At 43.5% G+C, this 21,177-nt stretch overlaps 2 protein-coding genes and 2 long non-coding RNA genes across 15 annotated transcripts in view; 2 read left to right on the top strand and 2 right to left on the bottom strand.

The window, feature by feature from the left end:
- CAPN3 (calpain 3) overlaps positions 1-1,637 on the bottom strand; it is a 49,933-nt gene extending 48,296 nt beyond the window's left edge. For 2 of the 7 annotated variants that reach the window (XM_008702199.2, XM_008702200.2), the window contains exon 1: positions 924-1,634. In XM_008702199.2, the coding sequence (XP_008700421.1) occupies positions 924-1,232 (309 nt within the window). In that variant the 5' untranslated portion in view covers positions 1,233-1,634. Of the gene's footprint in view, positions 1-923 lie in introns of all 7 variants that reach the window. The other 5 variants (XM_008702196.2, XM_008702197.2, XM_008702198.2 and 2 more) reach the window with 5 other exon arrangements.
- Positions 1-9,430, top strand: part of LOC121100202 — a 35,160-nt gene extending 25,730 nt beyond the window's left edge. The window contains exon 4 of the long non-coding RNA XR_005831934.1: positions 8,249-9,430. This is a non-coding gene — a long non-coding RNA (uncharacterized LOC121100202). The remainder of the gene's footprint in view (positions 1-8,248) is intronic.
- The window catches only part of GANC (glucosidase alpha, neutral C), a 73,214-nt gene continuing 59,762 nt past the window's right edge, over positions 7,726-21,177 (bottom strand). For 2 of the 6 annotated variants that reach the window (XM_008702211.2, XM_040620498.1), the window contains 6 exons: positions 19,932-20,006; positions 17,629-17,742; positions 16,287-16,399; positions 12,769-12,872; positions 11,976-12,177; positions 10,389-10,961 (listed from right to left, as the gene is read on the bottom strand). In XM_008702211.2, coding sequence (XP_008700433.1) covers positions 12,068-12,177; positions 12,769-12,872; positions 16,287-16,399; positions 17,629-17,742; positions 19,932-20,006 — 516 coding nt within the window. In that variant the 3' untranslated portion in view covers positions 10,389-10,961; positions 11,976-12,067. Of the gene's footprint in view, positions 8,144-10,388; positions 10,962-11,975; positions 12,178-12,768; positions 12,873-16,286; positions 16,476-17,628; positions 17,743-18,643; positions 18,685-19,931; positions 20,007-21,177 lie in introns of those variants that run through there. The other 4 variants (XM_008702212.2, XM_008702213.2, XM_008702214.2 and 1 more) reach the window with 4 other exon arrangements.
- Positions 17,749-18,689, top strand: LOC103673429. The gene is made up of 2 exons (XR_005831935.1): positions 17,749-18,114; positions 18,271-18,689. It is a non-coding gene; the product is annotated as an uncharacterized LOC103673429 (long non-coding RNA).

Genomic DNA, 21,177 nt, shown 5'->3' with positions numbered 1-21,177 from the left:
CTGTTTCCCCAGTCGATTGCCCACTTTCTGGCTCTAGCAGATGCCCAGTAAATACTCCCTGAATTAAGAATAAGAGTCATATGGGAGGTCTGATCAGAGAAGCGAGTAGGGGGATAGGATTTTCCACCTGATAGATCACTGTAAATGAAACCCGGAGGCTGGAAGAGTTACCCAAAGAGAAGGGGTTTTAATCTGGGCCGTCACGCCCTCTCTGGATGTACTTTCCTCTGTGTGCCCTTCTCATTTGTGGGGTGAGGTATGCGGACAAAAATGATTGCTAGGATTTCTGCTTCTAATCCTAACATTTTATGCAAGGAAAAGTGGTCTTTGCTGGCTACTCTCGTCTTTGCGGGGCTTCTGTGTTGCAGAGAGTCACGGCTACTGACAAACTAAGGAGCAACATCATGATTTTAGCCTGAGAAATGGAAGGACTCTTACAGAGACTTGTTCTGGGAGAGGGATATTTACTTTTTTTTTTTTTTAAAGATTTTATTTATTTATTTGACAGAGATAGAGACAGCCAGTGAGAGAGGGAACACAAGCAGGGGGAGTGGGAGAGGAAGAAGCAGGCTCATAGCGGAGAAGCCTGATGTGGGGCTCGATCCCAGAACGCCAGGATCACGCCCTGAGCCGAAGGCAGACGCTTAACCGCTTAACCGCTGTGCCACCCAGGTGCCCCGGGATATTTACTTTTATAGGATGAATTAAACCGAGTTCCCATTACTTTCATTCAAAGCAAGACGTTTTTCAGAAAAAGAGAGCAAGAGAGTGAGAATGGGCTTGGCCTCCGCTCTCAGTGGAGCCCCACGGGGCTGCTGCCAGGATCCTTCCCCCTACTGCCCATGTGCGCTGGGGAGCTGCAGGGAGGTGCTGAGTGGGAGGACTTCTCGGAGGGAAAAAACCCAAGCCTGCGAGCTACTCACCGGAGGTCTCTTCCAGATGAACTGGATGGGGAACTTCTGGCTGTAAAAGAGAGAGGTCTCATCTGGTGGGAACTCGGGATCCAGATAAAGAACCTTCTTTTCTAGACATTTCTTATGAAGCTGCTCAAATGTCTTCTCTTTGACTCCAATAATGGGAAAATTGCGGCTGATGATGGCCGAATAGATGCCACTTGGGTTTGCGCCCCCGGCCTCGGTGGTCTTGCCTTGGCCTGGCTGGGGAATCGGCCCCGGGGACCTGGGCTCGGCCCCTGTCCGTGGGGCCACGGACGCGCTGACGACGGTTGGCATGGCAGGCAAATTTGGAAGGAAAAGGTTTTTTAAAGAAAACAAGATACAGCTCCCTGCAAGGGAAGGAAGCAACGGCTAAGGGGAAGTTGGAGTGATTCTGTCATCTGAGAGAGAAGTGTCCACATCCAGATTCGAAGCTCGAGCCCATCAGAAGGTCATCCAGCTTCTGTCCATCTTAAAAGCCGAGCTGTGATCCCGAAGTCGGAGGTTTTCCCGAGGAAGGAGCCCTAGAGGATTTCTGCGGCAGGGTTAACCGGGGGGCTCCTGCCGGCAGCTCGCATGCCAGAGGGAGACGCAGAGGGGAGAGAGGGGGTTGTGTTTCAGTGGCCTGGGGACGCCTGAGCCAGGAAAACTAAAAATAGACATGAAGGAAGAGTATGAGTATGAGAGCCGGGGAGGCTAGCGTGCAGCCGGACGTGGTGGAGAGAGAAGGAGCCGGCGAGGGGCGTGTCCGTGCTGTCACAGAGCTGGTGTCCTCAGGAAACGCAAGGAGAATATTTGAGGAGGTTGGACACTGAAAATTAGCAAAGAACTGCTGATGCGTTATTGAGTCGGCTCCTGTGCAGATGGTCCACGCATCGGCCACCAAGTGAACGGAGATCAATATTGAGAAAAAAGGTAGCCAGGGTGAACGTGAGATCCTGAATTCTAGGAGAATATTCTAGACATTGTTGAGAACATAATCTTTACTTTCTCAAACTCTAGGATGTCAGAACATTATTCAGTTGGATTTGGCATCTCTTCTAGAACGTTATGCTGTCAGCGTTCCGTGGAACTGTCTGGGTGGAAAACGCCACTCAGCAGAGTGCCCAGTTGAGAAAAATGCCTGTGTCTTTCTTGCCCACTTGACCTAGACACTCTTCTCTCTCCCCACCCCCCCCAAATAAATACTGGACCAAATTTGCTACAGAAAGTGCCCCTGAGTAGACTTTTCAGGCGCGCCACATTTAGGGTCAGGAGGTGGAACTGGTTACTGATCAGATTCCCTTTTGAGTCCCAGGGGATGTCATTTCAAAAGAGCTGGTTTCAGGGCTCTAAGATAAGAACGCAAGTGGCTCTGGGGAAGGGAACTGCCTGCCAGGCCTCCACCTTGGTAGCTGCAGCCCGGGCTGTCAGGAGATGGCTACATTCCACATGTGGCTCAGTGGAGGCTTGTGCTAGGCTGTAGCCCTGCCCGTTCCCACGTGACCAGTCTCACCGGCCCAAGGCTAGAGGCTACGTGAGAAGGTGGGAGGCGAGAGCTGAAATAGGGAGGACTACCAGGCTCGTGATCGCTGGGGCTTTGAGGAGCCCTGTGTCTGGCTGCTGCTTGTAGGGACCATCAGCCTGTCCTCCCGTCCTCTAAGGAAATGCACAAGGACCTTTACTACTACTCTTGAAGAGGCAGGATAGGGGAGCGTAACCTGAAGTCTGACTGCCTGGGTTCAAATCTGAGCCTGCTGCTTGCTGGCTGTGCCTGTGTAACTTTAGGTGAGTTACTACTTCCTTTTTTCCTGTGTCTCAGTCTTCTCACCTATAGAATGGGTATGTGGATAGTCTTTCTGTTATTGAGTTACAAAAATTAAACTAATTGATGTAAAACATTTAAAATAGTGCCAGGATTGTCTTTTTTAAAAAAAATATTTATTTATTTGAGAGAAAAAGACAATGAGAGCATGAGAGGGGGAAAGGTCAGAGGGAGAAGCAGACTCCCCACTGAGCAGGGAGTCCGATGCAGGGCTCGATTCCAGGACCCTGAGATCATGACCTGAGCTAAAGGCTGTCACTTAACCGACTGAGCCACCCAGGTGCCCTGCCAGGATTGTCTTAAGCACTCAAAAAATGTTGTTGTTAGAGACGACCTAAATTTAACATTACTTTGCGGTTAGATCAGGTTGGGTTAGTGTCACTCATTGGTGCAGATCAGCCTTCAGTCTCTGAGCATTTGCTGAGTATCTTCCACGTGTACAGCACCGGGATACGTGCCATCTGCTCAGGACCACGTGGTCACAGTGTCTCCAGTCAGAGTGTGCCTATCTGACTACACTAAGAAAGCCTCTAAAAAGACTGACTTCCACTCTCAAACTCAGCAATGACATGTAAAGCGGAGTGGGAGAAGTTTCCTTTCTCCAGCCTCAAGCATTTGAGTCCCAGCCCACCGCTCTATACCATCTTGAAATTCACGGCACCCACCCCCATTTTATTGTTTCTGCTTAAGAGCTTCCTGTTTGCCCTACAAGACAGTAAGCTCCGCGAAGGTGGGACCTGGGTCCCCCTTCCACTCTAAGGGTTAAACACATAGAAAGCTTTTAATAAATACGTGTTATCTATCTGTTGAGTGAAATTTCCCTATGTGAGGAGAAATTTCTCACCCTTCTTATTGCTTTGCTAATGCAATCAAAGTATCTTGGCTGATTTGCCCCTGGGAGAGGAGCTGTCTCCCGGCCACACACCGCGGACTTTTTTTTTCCTTGGCTGTCTCACTAAAGTACCCTAGTAACTAAGATGAGTGTGTAGTAAGATGAGGCTATTATTATAGCAGAATGGCAAGGTGCTATTCATTTGGCTTTATCAATTGTTGTGGATAAAACCCTCTCTCAGGAGTATGGACTATGAGAAACAAACTGAGGGCCTCAGAGGGGAGGGGGGTGGGGGAATGGGATAGACCGGTGATGGGTAGTAAGGAGGGCACGTATTGCATGGTGCACTGGGTGTTATACACAACTAATGAATCATCGAGCCTTACATCGGAAACCGGGGATGTACTGTATGGTGACTAACATAATATAATAAAAAATCATTAAAAAAAAAAAAACCCTCTCAGATTAGCAGGTCCCAAAACAAGGTTTATTTAGCTGCGTAGCTGTAGACCCGCGATGCTATCAGGGAGAAATCCGATCTGAGCCAACAACAAACGGCAGAGAATGAGCATATGAACAGCTGCACACTTCAGTTCCCAGAAGTCTCTTCAAGGATCAAGAAACTAGTTTTTAAGCCATATTTCAGCCAACATCATGCAATATCTGTGATTGGAATGGTTTCTCTGACACCAACAAGGCTAATTAATGGCTTCGTATCACTGTGTCTTCCATCAATAAATACTCCTTAGACTCAATTCTATTGGAAGCGGTGCATTGCTTGCCACACCCATCATTCATTAAGCGCCTACTGTGAGCTAGCCACCGCTAGCACATAGTTTTCAAACCTTTTAAAGTAATTTTAGATTTACAAAAGAGTTGCAAGAGCGTACAGTTTCTTTATGCCTTTCTCCTAATGTTTACACCTTACGTAACCATGGTATAATGATCAAAACTAAGAAATTAATGTTGGTAACATACTGTTAACTAAACTACAAAAGGCATATTTTGATTTCTTTAGTGTTTCCACTGATGGTTTTGTTTTTTCCTCTCCTGTTATGGGATCCGATCCAGGCTCCTGCACTGCATTTAATTGTTAGATCTTTTTCTTTTCTTTTTTTTTAAGAGTTTATTTATTTGACAGAGAGAGACAGCATGAGAGGGAACACAAGCAAGAGGAGTGTGAGAGAGAGAAGCAGGCTTCCCGCCAAGCAGGGAGCCTGATGCGGGGCTCGATCCCAGGACCCTGGGATCATGACCTGAGCCGAAGGCAGATGCCTGACGGCCTAGCCACCCAGGCGACCCTGTTAGGTCTTTTTAGTATTTTCCCAGTTCTGATGGTTCCAGTCTTTGTCTCACGTGACTCGGTACTTGTGAAGAGTACTTGGCAGGCATGCTGTAGAATGTTCCTCAACTTGAGTTTGATGTTTTTCATTTGATTAGACTGAGGTTATGGATTTGGGGAAAGAATATCACAGAGGTCATATGCCCTTCTCATTTGGGGGTCCACGATAGAGAGGTGTTTTATCACAGGTGGCATCAATCTTGATCACCTGGCTAAGGTGGTATCTACCAGGTTCCGCGCAGTTACTATTTTTTCCTTTCCATACACAGTGTTACAGGATTGCAGGGTTCTTGTCTCACCGAGTTGAAGAACGAATCTCACGGACACAAAAGGGTGAAGTGAGTTTATGAAGTGAAGGTGAGAACACAAAGGAAAGAAAAAAGCTCTCTACAGCACCAGGGGTCTGGGATGGGTCACCACTGCAGGCTTTCGCTGCAGTCTTTTATTGAGAACTGACTAGGGAACTTATATCTTCTTGACATCTCTACCACCGATAGCACTATGTTTACTTTTTCTTTTTCTTTTTTTTTTTTTAAGATTTTATTTATTTATTTGACAGAGAGAGACAGCCAGCGAGAGAGGGAACACAAGCAGGGGGAGTGGGAGAGGAAGAAGCAGGCTCCCAGTGGAGCAGGGAGCCCGATGCGGGGCTCAATCCCAGGACCCTGGGATCACGCCCTGAGCCAAAGGCAGATGCTTAACGACTGAGCCACCCAGGTGCCCCAACTATGTTCACTTTTCCTTGAAGTTTGGTAATTTTCAGTGGTCCAGCGGTAGCTGTTATAGAGATATCTTGTCTCTGACATTTAAGACAAATGAGGTAGTCTTGCTAGTCTCATTATATTCTCTTATCTCTGGTTTTGCACGCCTTAGCTTCTGCATCTGGGATTTCTGTGAGCCTGAACACGCAGCACCCTGTGTGAGCCTAGTCATGTAGCCCCCACCTATCTCTCCCTACCTCTCCCCACTTGTCCCTTACTAAATACGATACATATTTTTTTTTCTCAAGTAGACTCCACGTCCAGCGTGGAGTCTAATGTGGGGCTTGAACTCACAACCCTGAGATCAAGAGTTGGACACTTAATGGACTGTGCCACCCAGGTGCCCCCACATAGAATATTTTAAATCTGTTCGACCACCTTGCAGGTTTGATTAACCCTATTTTACATGAGGAAACTTGAGCTATCTGGTGTAATTTTACGGTGACGTCATGGAAAGCTCATAGAATTTTAGAAATTATCTCTTTTCTTCAACAAATGAAGAAATCAAAGCCTGGAGAGGTTGACATGGCCAAGATCATCTAGCTGCAGAACCAAACTAGACCCCAGGTTTTCTGATTTCCAGGGAAGGACTTGAATGCATAACTAAGACTCCAATAATGCTATAAATAGTGAGGGCTCCCCTTCCCTTAGCTCTGACTGGAGAGGAATCTAATACCACAGCCCTGCTGGAAACAACTGTCAAGAAGCAGCTGTCGAATTTTGGCTGGCCTTTCTGCGGCACTGCAGTCTTTTGCGAGGCTGGTCATAAGACAGGCGGATCTGATATCAGATGCCATCCTTTCTCTCTCCTAGAATCTAGTTATATGGCCTCCATTGTCTGCAGTTAATATGGTAATCTGTTTCCGGTGGAGCTGCTGGTGACTAGGTCCTGGGCTGAGAAGTTAGTCTAGGATGCTGCCCTTGGAATTCACCCAAGGCATTCAGAAGGTTTGGTAGGTAGAAATCTTAAAAGTGGAGTGGGAAGTTTGAGAGTCATAGGAATTCCATTTTCCAGAAGGCTTTTAGGTAGGATGGTCAATTATGGGTGAAAAACCAAAAAGCTCTGGATATTTATGTTTTGACTGTGTTTCTGCTGCCTATCATTATGATATCCCGATACTGAAAGAGATGTGGAAAAGTGAAAGAGCCCTGCCCACAGACCAAACTCCAGAATCGCAGTCTTCTCTATGGCCATGGCGATCGGATTCACTGGTTTGTTGTTGTTTTATTTTTTTAAGATTTTTATTTATTCATTTAAGAGAGAGCATGAGTGGAGGGGAGAGGGAGAAGCAAACTCTGCACTGGGCAGGGAGCCTGACGCAGGCCAGTCCCAGGACCTGGAGATCAGATGCTTAACCGACTGAGCCACCCAGGCGCCCCTGGATCACTGGTTTTGGTTAACTAGGATATAGGGCTCAGCACAACTTTAAGACAAACACTTGGCAACAATCTGTGCTTTCTCCTCTAGGGAGCCTTTAGGAGAATGGCCTGATCTGGGATTGGCCCTGGTCATGTTGGCACATGGGAGTTCACCTATTCTAAATTGAGCTGTGCCCAGAACATAGTTAGTCCTACAGCTCAATCTCAAGAGCAAGCAGCCTCCTTGGACAGAGAATGTCTTGGTACCTAGTCAAACTGGAACCAAACCTTGGGATCACTTCTGTGAGGAACTGACCACCTCAGATCTACCACAGCCAGGATCTTCTGGATAACTCAGATCTGGGAAGAGAAGGACGGTGACCAAGCCGGCCTTCCAAATGCAGGGAGGACATTGTCTGGCCGCTATACAGGTCATCTGCCCTAAATAAATGCCCCCATCAACATGTAAGCATGTATTCCATTTCTTAGTGTGAACCCTCCTGAAGGCTCTTCGGTCAGCTCCTGCAGTCGGGCGAGACCTCTGTGGCGGAGCACCAGCGAAGCGCTGCCACAGTGTGGGTGCGGGGCCGGGGCTGCCGGCCTGTGCTGCCGGCCTGGGCTCAGAGGGTGACTGGACTCGACGGCTTTGCCGTTTGGTGTGCATTAAATTGAACACAACCCAAGTAAGTTGAAAACAAAGACCTTTTTATTGCTTGTTACAAGTAAGGAGAAAGGAAGATAGCTCTCAAAGTACGGTCTTCCTGTGGGGTTAGTACAAGAAGCCTTTATTCAGTGTATTAGGGGGCAGGGGGCAGGGAGCTTGTATATATATTAAGAAACTTAGAGATATTCTATGCTCAGGCACTTTGGTTCAACTGAGCATGCCCAGCATGTCAACATGCTAGCACATACATGGTACGTTCAAAAAATGGCAGAAAACTCAGCCCATAGGAGGAGATCTTAGTATTCTAATAAGCTAAGTTAACTTAGGACAACTCAGGGGGGCTTCTGTGGCAGGTCCTCAGCTCCCAGCTGGCCTCCACTGGCTCACATAAGAGGCTATCTGGTGAACACCGGCTGGGGAGTCTCCTTGGCGGGCTGCAGGCTGTCCTGCAAGACAAAACACAGTGCTTCCCTGATTTTGTTCCTTCCCTTCCTCCCTCCCGCTGATGGCTTTCAGCCCTCAGATCTGAGTAACTCCCCTTTGTTTCCTAGCTAACAAGAAGACGGTATTTGTGTCCCTGAAGTAGAGGACTTGGTGTGGCCCTGAACTTCTCAGTGAAGAGCTGATCTGAGGAACATTGTGAAGTGGTTTCCAGCCTTAGAATCGAGGTATGTTCTTGTATTAATGCTGTTTGTTTCATCCTGTCTTACATGCCACAGCTTATAAGCGTTTACAATACTAGAAAGCAAACATTAGAGCTGTTAGATATTATAGAGACATGGCCCAACTTGTTGTTTTTTAAATAGTTTAAAACGTATAGGAAAGTGGAAAATACAGCATGAAGAGTTCCTATATATAACCTTCACCCAGGTTCCTCAACTGTAACATCTAAACTCATTTTGGCTTTTTCTGTCTCTGTCTCCTTCTCATACATACATTTTCTGAGCCATTTGAGAGTAAGTTAGAGATACGATGACCCATTACCCTTTAATACTTTAGTATTTCCTAAAAAGCAAAGAAATTCTTCTATGTAATTATTGTATAACCTTCAAAATTAGAAAAATTACCACGTAATCAAAAGATCCCATTCAAATTTTGCCAACTGTCCCAAATAATGCTCTTTATAGGTCCAGATTCCAGCCCAGGACCACACATTTGTTGTCATGTCTCTTTGGTACCACTTTCAATCTAGAACATTTCCTCAGACCTATTTTTCATGGCCTTTACATTTTGAAGAGTATAGGATGTCCCTCAATTTCAGTTTATGATAACTTTTACATAAATGAAATCACTCAATAAACCTTTAATAAAAACATTTCTTCTATGTTGATGTACATACAGGTTGTTACTTTCCTAATTGTACAGTATTCTGCTGTATGAAAGGGCTATGTTTAGCCAGCCCCCTGTTAAAGACCGCAGCTTACTCCTAGTTTTCCACAGTGAAAATCACACTGCAGTTAGTAGCTCTGAGCCATTTACCTGACTTACCTGAAGTGGAATTGCTGGCTTAGAGTATGCAGATTTAAAGTTCTGACACTATTGCCAGACACTCATCCTTAAAGATTATACTTATTTATAATTCCAGTGATGCATGAGAATGACTGTTCCCCACACCAACATCAGCACTGGACATTTTCACTCTTCTTCATCTTGGCCAGTCAGGGGGAAAAAAATTCACCGGGCGCCTGGGTGGCTCAGTTGGTTAAACGTCTTCAGCTCAGGTCATGATCTCAGGGTCCTGGGATCCAGCCTGCTTCTCCCTCTGCCCCTCCCCCCTACTCGTGATCTCTCTCTCTCTCTCTCATGCTCTCTCTCTCAAATAAATAAAATCTTTAAAAAATTCATTTCTTTGATTATTAATGAGGCTGAGGATCCTTCATGCTTGGTTTATCTGTTTTACTTTATGAACGACCTTTGCCTGGTTTTCCGTTGGGCAGTTTCTGATTTTAAACAAATATGTCAGCTCGTTCCTTGGCATTTAGACACATTATGCATTTGAGAGCTTTGTTTCAATCTCTGTGGAAATTATTCTAATTCTTACATGAAATCCAGTTTCCTGAGTAAACATGTCAAGAATTAGCCCCAACAAGGTAAGCAGACCCCTGTAGGTCAACTCACCCCCACACAGCTCTGGGGCGCAGCTGCAGGAGCAGGAGGTGGGGGAGGGGAGAAGCAGTAAGGGCAGAGAACTATTAACACCCAACGGTATTTGTCTCTACTCAATGTCTCCAGGCCAATGTTCTTCAGTATCATTCTGGGCCAAGGTAGAGCAGTTTCCCACTAATTTACTAGTTCTTATTCATTTCTTCCCCCCAGAATATTTCACACGGAGGAATTAATGCAATAAATGTTAATCTAAAGATAGGTCTTAATTATTCAACTTTAAATGCTATTAAAAGCCAACACTTATATTAGGTAAAATCACCCCGTTTTCAGGTTCTTACTGTAGGTTGCTAAGGGAAGCTTGAGGCTGGGAAATACTGCTTCAGCTACTGTCGGCTTCCTCCTTTCTCCTGAACTGCAAAACTTACAGAAATAGCAAAGAATCTGCAAATGTCTGTGTGAGCCTATAAATGGTGCAAAGCCCAGATCTCAACTGATAGCATGAAACGTGTCCACAAGGAAATGCACAACATCTACGACGTCTAGAGGGAAGAGTCCTCTCAAAAAAGTAAATCAGAAACAAATACATTCAATTTCATTTTTTACTCAATCAAATCCATCAGTTAACCACTTGTGGCCAGTAGTTACTGAAAGCCAAGTGTAATGCCGCTCTGAGCGACAGAAGGCAAATACACCGTGCTCGGAACACCAGTGCAGCAGGGGAACAGACAGACAAGACTGGGACATTAAGGGGCCATCCCTGAGAATGCGAAGTCGAACACACGTTGTAAGTGGAGCAACATTTCGGAGATGGGCAAAATCACTGCTCACGGGGACAGGGCCACGGGCGCGTTCGGGTGGTTAGAAAGGCTTCATGGAACCGTGGCTTTTGAGTCGGGCCCGAGGGATGGTAAGATTTGCAGAGGTGGGGGGAAGGTGGTGGGTACCTCGGCCCAGGGAACACGAGGCACAGAGGCGGCAGTTGGCAAGCTGCTGAGTGAAGGACACGTGAACACGCGCATTGGTTTGGGAGCGCTGAGGCCAGGCGGCGGCCGCAGATGGGCTGGCGGGCAGCAGGGAGTCACTGGCGGCTCCAGAGCGGCAAGCACCCTGAGGGCCGGCATGTCCGAATGTTCCAGCCCACGCTCAGCCGTCCTGCAGCTGAGGGAACAGGAAACCTCGTAATACCGATCCTGTCTTTATTTAAAATTCTGATATTTTGTTCATTATTTTTTGCATGGATTTTGATTTTTAAAAACACTGTATTAAGATACCACTTATTTTGATGATTGCATTTTTCGTACCCCCTGGAATTTTTTGATCAAGGCAAGCACCTCACTTACCTCAGCCTCATCCCAGCCCTGTGTTCTATTTCTGAAGTTCAGCAGTGGGGACATGGGTATTCATTTTATAATTAATTAGAAGCTATAGCTTACTCATGTTACAAATATTCTGTGGCTAGTAAACAGGATTTAATAAAAGCAATTAAGATAAGTAAAGGATTTTAAGAAGATTAATTAGGAATTTTGAAGCCCAAAAAGCCTGACAGGGAAAAGAATCCTTTGTGCTTCCGAGTCAATCTTTAGGGGAGAGAAACTCTGTTGCAAGCAGAAAAGGGTTGTTTTGCTCACGTCTAAGCAGGTGAAAGATAGCTTGGAGGGGGGGGTACCAGAGGCTGCTGTCCACTTGGAGACAGGCCTTGAGTAACTCAGTGGCTGTAGCCAGCCTGACTCTGCCATGTGGCCTGAGGCAAGCTTCCACCAATGGGCCACACAAGGTGGGGCTGGCCCACATCTCACATATAACTGACCCATCCAGGGGCACCTGGCTGGTTCAGTTGGTACAGCCTGCGACTCTTGATCTCAAAGTTGTGGGTTCAATCCCCACGTTGGGGGTAGAGTTTCCTTAAAAAAAAAAAAAAACCATCCAGCTGTGCTCAAAGAGAAGCTACTCATTGGGCCCCGGCATTTACCACAGCACCACGGTCCAAGAAGCAGTGGAAGATTAATGAACTCTATAAATGTCTCATGGCTACTTGCATCTAGGAGAAGTAGTATTTGACACAAAGACTATGACTAGTGCCTCTAAAAATGTGAAACCTGAAATCTATTCTCATTAGTAAACTGGTGATCAATGAAGGATAATTTTCAGCCAGAGAAGTCAATTAGCATGTACCAATTAGCATGCAGCACAGATCTCAGAACAGGCCAAGGCCCAGGCTGGAAGGTGCCGGCTGCTTCCTGTGCTCGCCCCAGTGCACGGCGCCATCATCGGATGTGAACCTCCCAGTCAGCCCCGATGTTCAGTGAGAGCTTCTCCAGATGCAGGGTGGACATTTGGGCACAATATGTAAAAGCCACAGGCTCATCTTTACCATCTAAATATCAAGACAATAACAGGAAAAGTTTGATGAATATCTAGGAGAGAAAAATCTTTCCTTTGAATCTAAAATACTTCTGACTCGGTCATAAAACCTAATACCCCACCTAGGAGAATCTAATTTAATAGCACTTTACCCATGGATGTCCATGAATGTTTTTAAACATTAAACACTCCATCATTTTGAGTGCAAGACTGTTGAAAAGAAATTGTAAGGAACAAAGTGATTTATCCAAGAAATTCAGTAGGTAAGAAAGGATATAGCCCTTCAAGAAACTCCATAAACATGGGTAGGATTCTCTGGGGCTACAGATATCTACAGTTAAAAATACATTCAGAGAAGCTATAATATTATTTCAAGCCCCAAATAATTTCCCTTAGAAAAATATCAACAGCTTACAGTTTGCAGAAAGCCCAGCTGATAAGAAGCAGCAGGATGGCCTTGCTCCGTCTAGATACCAGTATATCTGACCTCCATCAGAAAGTGCAGGGTCCACTTGTCTAAGTGTGCTATGTCAGTTTTAGGACTAATCATTTCTTTCCTGCAGATACTTCCATGTTTACAAAAACAAATGACCTGTTTCCTCACCAGATGAACGGGTGGTCACAGAAGATGGCTGCTTCTTGAGGCCTAGGACAAAGATCTGCTCCACCACACACTTGCTGGGATAATGACCTCTTTTGTCGGCACAACTGGAATTGATAAAAATGTGGTTAGGAAAATGAGGGGAATAGAGGTTTGGACTGGTTATTAGGTCAACATCCTAGCCTTCGGAGTTCCCCTCCCAGCTTTCCCTATGGAGGCATGACCCATATGGTTGTCATGTTTACTAGGATGAAGAGATGGGAACGTGATTCCCTGTGCCGCGGACTGCCTCACCAGTAGCCAAACCAGCCTCCCTTTAACAAGCCATGCGGAGAGGAATCACCTAAGGACACTGAAGTCTCAAATGTGACTTGGACAATGCAATCAGTTTTTAAGAAATCAGATACTTAATGAATTGCTGAATGGGTGGATAAGTGGGATTAATCAGAACGTGAACTCTTCTTTATTTTTTAGAGAGTGAAGAACAGGAAGATGGAGACAGTAGGGAAGGAAGGTTCGTAGAGTGATTGAAAAATACTTCAGAGAAACTCCAGACCAAGATGGCAACATAAGAGGCCCCTGAATTTCCTTCCTCCTGTGGATGAACTGAATGTAAAGCTACGTGTAGAGCAATTCCCTTTTAGCAATATAGAAACTAGCTGAGTGACTCTCATACATCAGGTGACTAAGGAAACAGCCACCTCAAATCAGGTGGGAAAGGCTGAAACACGCTCATTGTAACCTCCACCCCCAGGACAGTGCCATATGACTGGGAGGAGAACTCCCAGCTTCTCCCTGAAGACGGAAAGGTTTGGACCACCCCTATTGCCCCAGTTTTAAGGCCCCACCTGAGGTATGGGCCCCCAAACCACCTACCAATAATTACTTGAGTGTATTTGAACTAAATTCTCCAATCAACAGGGACAGAGTTGCTGAATGGTTAAAAAGTCAAGACCCAACTATATGCTGCCTGTAAGAGATCCACTTCAGCTCTAAGGACACATACAGACTGAAAGCGAAGGGATGGAAAATGATATTCCATGCAAATGGAGACCAAAAAAAAGCAGGGGTAGCTAATATTTATATCAGACAAAACAGACTTTATGCCAGAAACTGTAATAATAGCAAAGATGGTCATATAATGGGTCAATTCACTAAGAGGTTATATAACATTTGTAAATATTTATGCACCCAATATCAGAGCACCTATATAAAGCAAATATTAGTAGATCTGAAGGTTGAAATAGACGGCAATACAGTAATAGCAGGGAACTTCAGTGTTCCACCTTCACCAATGGGTAGATCATCCAGACAGAACATCAATAAGGAAAATGTGAACTTCAACTACATGTTAGACCAGATAAACTTAATAGATATATAGAACATTCCATCAACAGCGGGAAAATACATATTGTTCTCAAGCACACATGGAACATTCTCCAGGACAGATCATATGTTAGACTAAAAACAAGTCTTAACAAATTTAAAAAGACTGAAATTATGTCAAGCATCTTTTATGACCATAATGGTAGGAGAGTAGATATCAACTACAAGAAGAAAATTGGAAAATTCACAAATATATGGAGATTAAATAACATGCCCCTAAATAACATATGGGTCAAACAAAAAATCAAAAGAGAAATGAAATATCTTAGGCTGATTAAAATGGAAACACGATATACCAAAACTTACAGGATGCAGGGAAAGCAATTCTAAGAGGGGAGTTTATAGCAATAAATGCCTACATTAAGAAAAAGAAAAATCTTAAATAAACAATCTACTTCTACACCTCAAGTAACTATAAAATGGAGAACAAATTAAGCCCAAAGTTAGTGGGAGGAAGGAAGTAACAAAGATCAGAGTGAAAATAAATGGAACAGAGGCTAAAAAGATCAACAGGAAAGGTCAATGAAACTAAGAGCTAGTTTAAAAAAAACAACCAAACAAACAAAATAGACAAATCTGTAGCTAGATTCACCGACAAAAAAAGACTCAAATAAAATCAAACATATCACTGTATGTTAACTATACTGGAATTTAAATAAAATCAGAAATGAAAGAGATGTTATATTTGATATCTCAGAAATAGTAAGGATCATAGGAAACTACTATGAATAATTACACACCAATAAACTGGATAAACTAGAAGAAATGGAAAAATTCCTAGAACATACGACCTACCAATACTGACTCATGAAGAAACAGAAAATCTCAACAGACCAATTAGTAGTAAGGGTACTGAATCTGTAAACAAAAAACTGCCAACAAAGAGAAGTCCAGGACCAGATGGCTTTACTGCTGAATTCTATCAAACATTTAAAGAATATCAATCGTCTTCAAATTCTTCCAAAAAACGGAACACTTCCAAATTCATTTTATGAGGGCAGCATTACCCTGATACTAAAGCTAGCAAGGACAGTACAAGAAAAAAAAATTACAGGCCAACATCCTTGATGAACACAGATGTAGAATTCCTCAACAAAGGATCACACACCATGATCAAGTGGGATTTATTTCTGGGATACAGAGATGCTTCAACGTAGGCAAATCAACGAATGTGATACATTACATTAACAAAAAAGGATAAAAATAATATTATTTCAGTAGGTATAGGAAAAGCATTTGACAAAATTCAACATCCTTTCATGATAAAAACTCTCAAAAAATTGGGTATGGAGAGAATGTACCTCAGGGCGCGTGGACGGCTCAATGGGTTAAATGTCCAACTCTTGATTTCGGCTCAGGTCATGATCTCAGGATCGTGAGATCGAGCCCCACACTGGGCTTCATGCTGAGTGTGGAACCCACTTAAGATTCTCTCTCTCCCTCTCCCTCTGCCCCTTCCCACCCCAATGCTCGTGCTCTCTCTCTCTCTCAAGAAAGAAAGAAAGAACCTCGACTTAATAAAAGCTGTATATGACAAGCCCACAGGTAACATACTCAATGGGGGAAAAGCTGAAAGAAGATCAGAAATAAGAAAAGTATGCCCACTTCTCACCATTTTTGTTTAACATAGTACTGGATATCTTAGCTAGAGCAATTAGGCAAGAAAAAGAAATAAAAGACATTTAAATTGGAAAGGAAGAAATAAAATTGTATTTGTAAATGAAAATAGGGAGAGGCTGGTAAAAGGATACCAACTTTCTGTTATAAGATGAATATGGTCTGAGAATCACAGTTGACAATACTATATTATGTAACTGAAATTTGCCGACAGAGTAGAGCTTAAGTGTTTTCACACACACACACACACACACACACGGTAAATATGTGAGGTGATGGGTAGGTTAACTAATTTGATAGGGGAATCCTGTTACAGTATATACATACAGCGAATCACCGTGTTGTACACTTTAAATATATTACAATTTTACTTGCCAAATTACACCTTTGTGAAGCTGAAAAAAATACTCCACAAAGGGCCTTCATCATTAGTTTCTTTGAATAGTACCTTAAAATAGTCGCTGCGTTTTTGAGGATTGCATATTTAAGAAGGCACACAGCTTTTTAGCTGCCATTACCTGTTGATCAAAACCCCCGACAAGAATGAAAACTTCCTGTGCAAGAACTGCTTCTGGTGGAGGTACTGGAATGAATGGCCGTCGTCGAGGTAGAATTCACCCACGGCAGAATCCTGGAGAGTGAATCATGGATAGAGGATGTGCTTATATAATAGCTTACTAGGAAAAGAATGTCATCCACTAACGGGCCTAAAAAATTTGTGAAAAATTTTATTAAACAAAAACTTAATATTCAAGCTGTACAATGTAGTCGTATAAATATATACATTCAATACCCATTAGTGAAAGAATATGAATAAGGAAGTCATATAAGAGGAGCTCAAAGAGTTAGATCTTATTGAAAAAAATTTAAACTACAAAATATGGTGAGTGGCATAGGTGGCTTCTTTGAAAATACTACCCTAGAATGTGATGACAGGTCAAGAAAGTTCACAGAATGAAACTAAAGCTAACAAAATTTATATATAATGGACAGGATCAGCTATCTTTAGAAGCCATCCATTTAGAGGATGGCATCTAGTTCCTACTTCCTTTCAGTAGGAGGACCTCTCTGGCATGTCAAACAAAGTCACAGCACTCCATGTGGCCGTTTACTGTTCATTGACAACGCTTGATGTGCTAGGGACCTTGAGTCTCTTGTATTTATTCCGTGGTCTGAGGCTCATAATTTGGCCCAAGAAGAATGTCTAAGTGAAACAGATGGAAAAGAAAGTTTAATTATTTTATATTTGCATAAGAGTGTAAATTTGTGTTTAGTCCTGTAGAAGAGTAAGAGTTTGTGTTGGTACTATAGATGGGATGGGAAAGGAGTCTGCTATGGGTTTCATTTGGCTCAAAAGATCTTCTAAAAAGGACATACAAATTCTGGATCTTTCTAAGCTCTACCCCGGAAGATTTCAGTTGTTTGAGCCATCTGACAAGAACAGAAGTCATTGTGTGGGGTTGGTGTTCCTGAAATGTTGCATAGATCCAGGCACCCTTTTACAGAACACTGAGTTTTAGGGCTAATCCATGCGGCAGGCTGACTAGGCCCAATGGGCATTTAGTCTAGTGGTAATCAATGCCAAGCTGCACAGCAGCAAGGGTCATGGTGCCCAGGAGGAAATTTCTATCATTTCTAGTTCTCAGAGTTCTCTTAAGAACAATTCCAGGAAAGGCAGACAAGCTGGACAATGATTCAGACATGATTCCAAACTTTGACTTCTAGAAGAACATCAGAAGCACCCATCCCGTTCCTGGGGCCTCTCGCTTTTACAGGGTCACATATTCAAAAGGCCACCATTCCTGTAAAGAGGTAAAGTAGTAACGAATGAGATGTGTAAAGGTAACATTTTCCAAATACCTTCGTGCTCAGGGCCACCCGGAGTCCATATGGGGAATCAGTCATGCAGCCTGTGGATTTTCCTATAGTCGTCTTTACTGGCACTATACTTCCACCTCGCTGAAATACCGGTATCTACAACACAACAACGCTCTCAGGGAAGGAGCATTCATAGAAGGCAAATTCAATGTAGAATCTAAAAGTATTTCATCGTACAAGACTCCCATTCTTTACAAGTATAGACTCAAAGGCAAAAGAAATTTGTGAGCACAGAGATGGAAAATATGGAAACCATGGCATTAAAAGGAAAAGAGTTCAAAGACTAAAAAATGGTCCATTTTTTAATTATCAGGGAAACTTCTCACCCTTCGTCAATTTGTTATCTACTCTGCCTATCCTATCAGTAGTTCCTCTTTTGTATTTTTAATTTTCTTGTCAACATAATACATGTGTTTATTTCTAGGGCCCTGCTAAGGAGTTTTCGTGCCTGCGTAAGTAGGCCCACAGGTATGTACGTGTGCATATAAAATGTTATGGTTTCTTGGTTTCAGAGAGATGACTCTGTCCTTACTACAGTCTATACTCTTCCTGCTCCCTGCTTCCCTGCATCACCAGGATGACGGACTCAATTCTCAGAGTAAATTTGTGAAACTTCTGTTGCAGAGGCCACCAAAGACACCTGAAGTGACTCTAACCACAGTGTTACAGGCATGGCCCATTCCTGTGGTTCTTCTGGAATGGCATTCCCAGCAAGGACCGTACAACCCTCTGCAAGGAAGCCCTTTGGATCATATGGAGGCTTGTACTTCCCTCTGAGTAAAGTACAAGAGGAGAAAAAGCACAAGAATATAAATGAAGTTGGGAGTGAGGGTGGAGCAGCCAAGATGTCCGCCCTCTGTCTGACTCAGGTTGGCAGCAACAAGTAAAGCGCATTTATCTCCCCCTCATCAACCAATCGCTTCTCTTTTCTTTTTTTCCCAAAGACCGAGGTAGTAAGTTAGTACAGAATGGGCTCTGAAGTGGGAGTGCAGCTGACCTGGGGTCTTATCTCGGTGCTGCCACGATCTGGCCACAACCCTGGACAAGTAATTTAACGTTCCTGAACTCAGTTTCTTTACCTGTAAGCACGAGGGACTGGAGCAGATGAATGGTTAAGGTCTCTTTTAGATCTGAAAGTTGGCATCTGAAATCGTTTTATTGTGGAGTTCACACTACTGATAATAGCTTTCAAAAATAACATCAATATATCTTTATTAATCTTAACATTTCACTTAATGATAAATTTCACTTAACGATTAGGGCCTGCAGTAGTGGTTGCGATTTAGCAGCAAGAACAAACTTCCCTCCACAAGCTCAGGCCGGATGGGGCCCCGTGACTCTAACAGCGTAACTGACAGCCTTCCCTTGGGCCTAGAGGGCCAGGGTTACAACAGAAAACTCATGTTTTGTGACTTGGTCCTGCAGAAGGACATTCTGTATGGTGTGTGTAGTGACCACCATTTTTACTCTGTTTTCAGTATTATTTTTCGTAGACATACAAATGTAAATACATGGGGAAGAGTTGTTTGTCCCTGATGTTTCATACTGTGAAATCAGGCTATATGTTGATACTTTTTTCTCATGTTTTCAAGGTTTTATTGGTATAATTCACATGCCATACAACTCACCTATTTAAGGTGTACAATTAAATGATTTTTAGTAAATTGAGAGTCATGCACCCGTCACCACAATCAATTTTAAACCATTTTCATCATCCCGAAAAGAAACTCTGTACTCATTAGCAGTAATTCACCATTGCTCCCAAACCCTCTCCCTGTCCTGGCCCTAGGCAACCCCTCATCTATTTTGTGTTTCTCTCTGTATGTGTTATGCAGAACACTAATGTCCTTGGGTCCTTCTATGTACGGACATGTTATGGACTGAATGTTTGTGGCCCCTCCAAATTTCCTATGTTGAAGCCCTAACCAACAACGTGACTGTATTTGGAGATAGGGCATCGAAAGAGGTAATTAAGGTTAAACGAGGTCAGAAAGTGGGGCCTTCATCTGATAGGATTAGTGTCTATAAGAAGAGACATGAAATAGCTCACTCTCTCCCTCTGCCATGTGAGGACACAGCAAGAAGGTGGCTGCCTACATGTCAGGAATAGAGTCCTCACTAGGAACTGAATTGTTGGCACCTTATTCTGGGACATCTAGCCTCCAGAACCGTGAGAAAATAAACTTCTGTTGGTTAAGCCACCCCGTCTGTGGTGTTTTATGATGGTAGACCAAGCAGACTGATACAGTGCAACAGGTAAAAATAACAGCCTGAAAGTAACTTACAGTGTCTAAGGCGACCGGGATCTTCACAGTTCGTGCTCCTTCCCAAAGAGCAAATGTTTTAGAGTCATACCAGACCTGGAAAGGAACAGACCCTAATGAAAAAGAGTGTATGAGCAACTCTGCTCACAATTTCATTATTCACTAAAACATTCATTTATCTGGATTTCAAATAACTGGAAGGCTAAAATAAGTATAATTAAAAAAAAATCTTGAGTAGAAGTTAGCAAGAAACCTATGTTTTTAAGAAGATCCCAAAGGACTAACTCAGTACTGTGATGGATAAAGTTCACTAAAAGGCCATTCATTTGTCCATCCGTCCATCCAAAAGTTATTTCCCAACAACCTACCACATGCCCAGCACTGCTAGGCATGCGTGAGTGAACAGAAAGACATAGTTTCTGCCCTCATGGATTTTATTGTCTCGTTGTCTTATAAACTTAATGCGTTTAGAGTAAAAAAGTTGATGGAAGAAAGAAAAAGCAATAACGAAGAAAAGCATATTGTGAGCAAATAAATTACAAATGAGGAAGGAGAAAAGGAAAGTGTCAGAGAAGGAAACAGATCCAGGAGAAAGACAAATAGAAACTTGGATCGCTACTATAGTACAATTTTTTAGCAGAGTACAATTCAGGGACGAGGTTCAGATTTTTATCTGGGATCCTTGTCAAGGCAGTTTAGTTGCTGAAGTACCAAGAAGGTCCTACAAAGTAATTTGATAGGATAAATCCTTAAGACACCAGCAGCAGCAGCAGCATGGAAACAAAAACCTCTTTTTCTCTCTCTTAGCCCAATATGATTTCCGACAGCTGCAGTCTGTTTCACAAGGTCACCTCCTTGCGAGGGGTTACCACATCCTTTCCAGAGCTGCCCTGTCCTGTGATGAAGGTGAGAGGGCCGTCGTCAGCTCCAGTGAACTAATTCAACAGGATCAACCCCACCTTGTCTCCATGTATTATCCTTGGCTGGATCGAGTTTGCTAATGTTTTGTCAAGGATTTCTACTATGTCTGTGTTTATGCGGGATATTATCTTAGCTTTCTTTTCTTATAATGTCTTTCTTTGACAGATTCCAGTAGCTTTAGATAGAGTAGTGGGAGTGAAAGGTAAAAACAAAAAACAACCCCAAAAAACTGACTTACATAAGATCTTGGGATTATCTGTCTACCATTTCCAGAAATAATTAGAATAAGAGGGTGTATACTCCGGTGCTATATACAAAGGGCCCAGCCTTGGAAGGGTAAAACTGG

Source organism: Ursus maritimus, unplaced genomic scaffold (genome assembly GCF_017311325.1).
Source record: "Ursus maritimus isolate PB19 unplaced genomic scaffold, ASM1731132v1 scaffold_35, whole genome shotgun sequence".
Classification (NCBI taxonomy): Eukaryota; Metazoa; Chordata; class Mammalia; order Carnivora; family Ursidae; genus Ursus; species Ursus maritimus.
The sequence above is the reverse complement of the archived record's forward strand: the minus strand, read 5'-3'. Positions and strand labels throughout refer to the sequence as shown.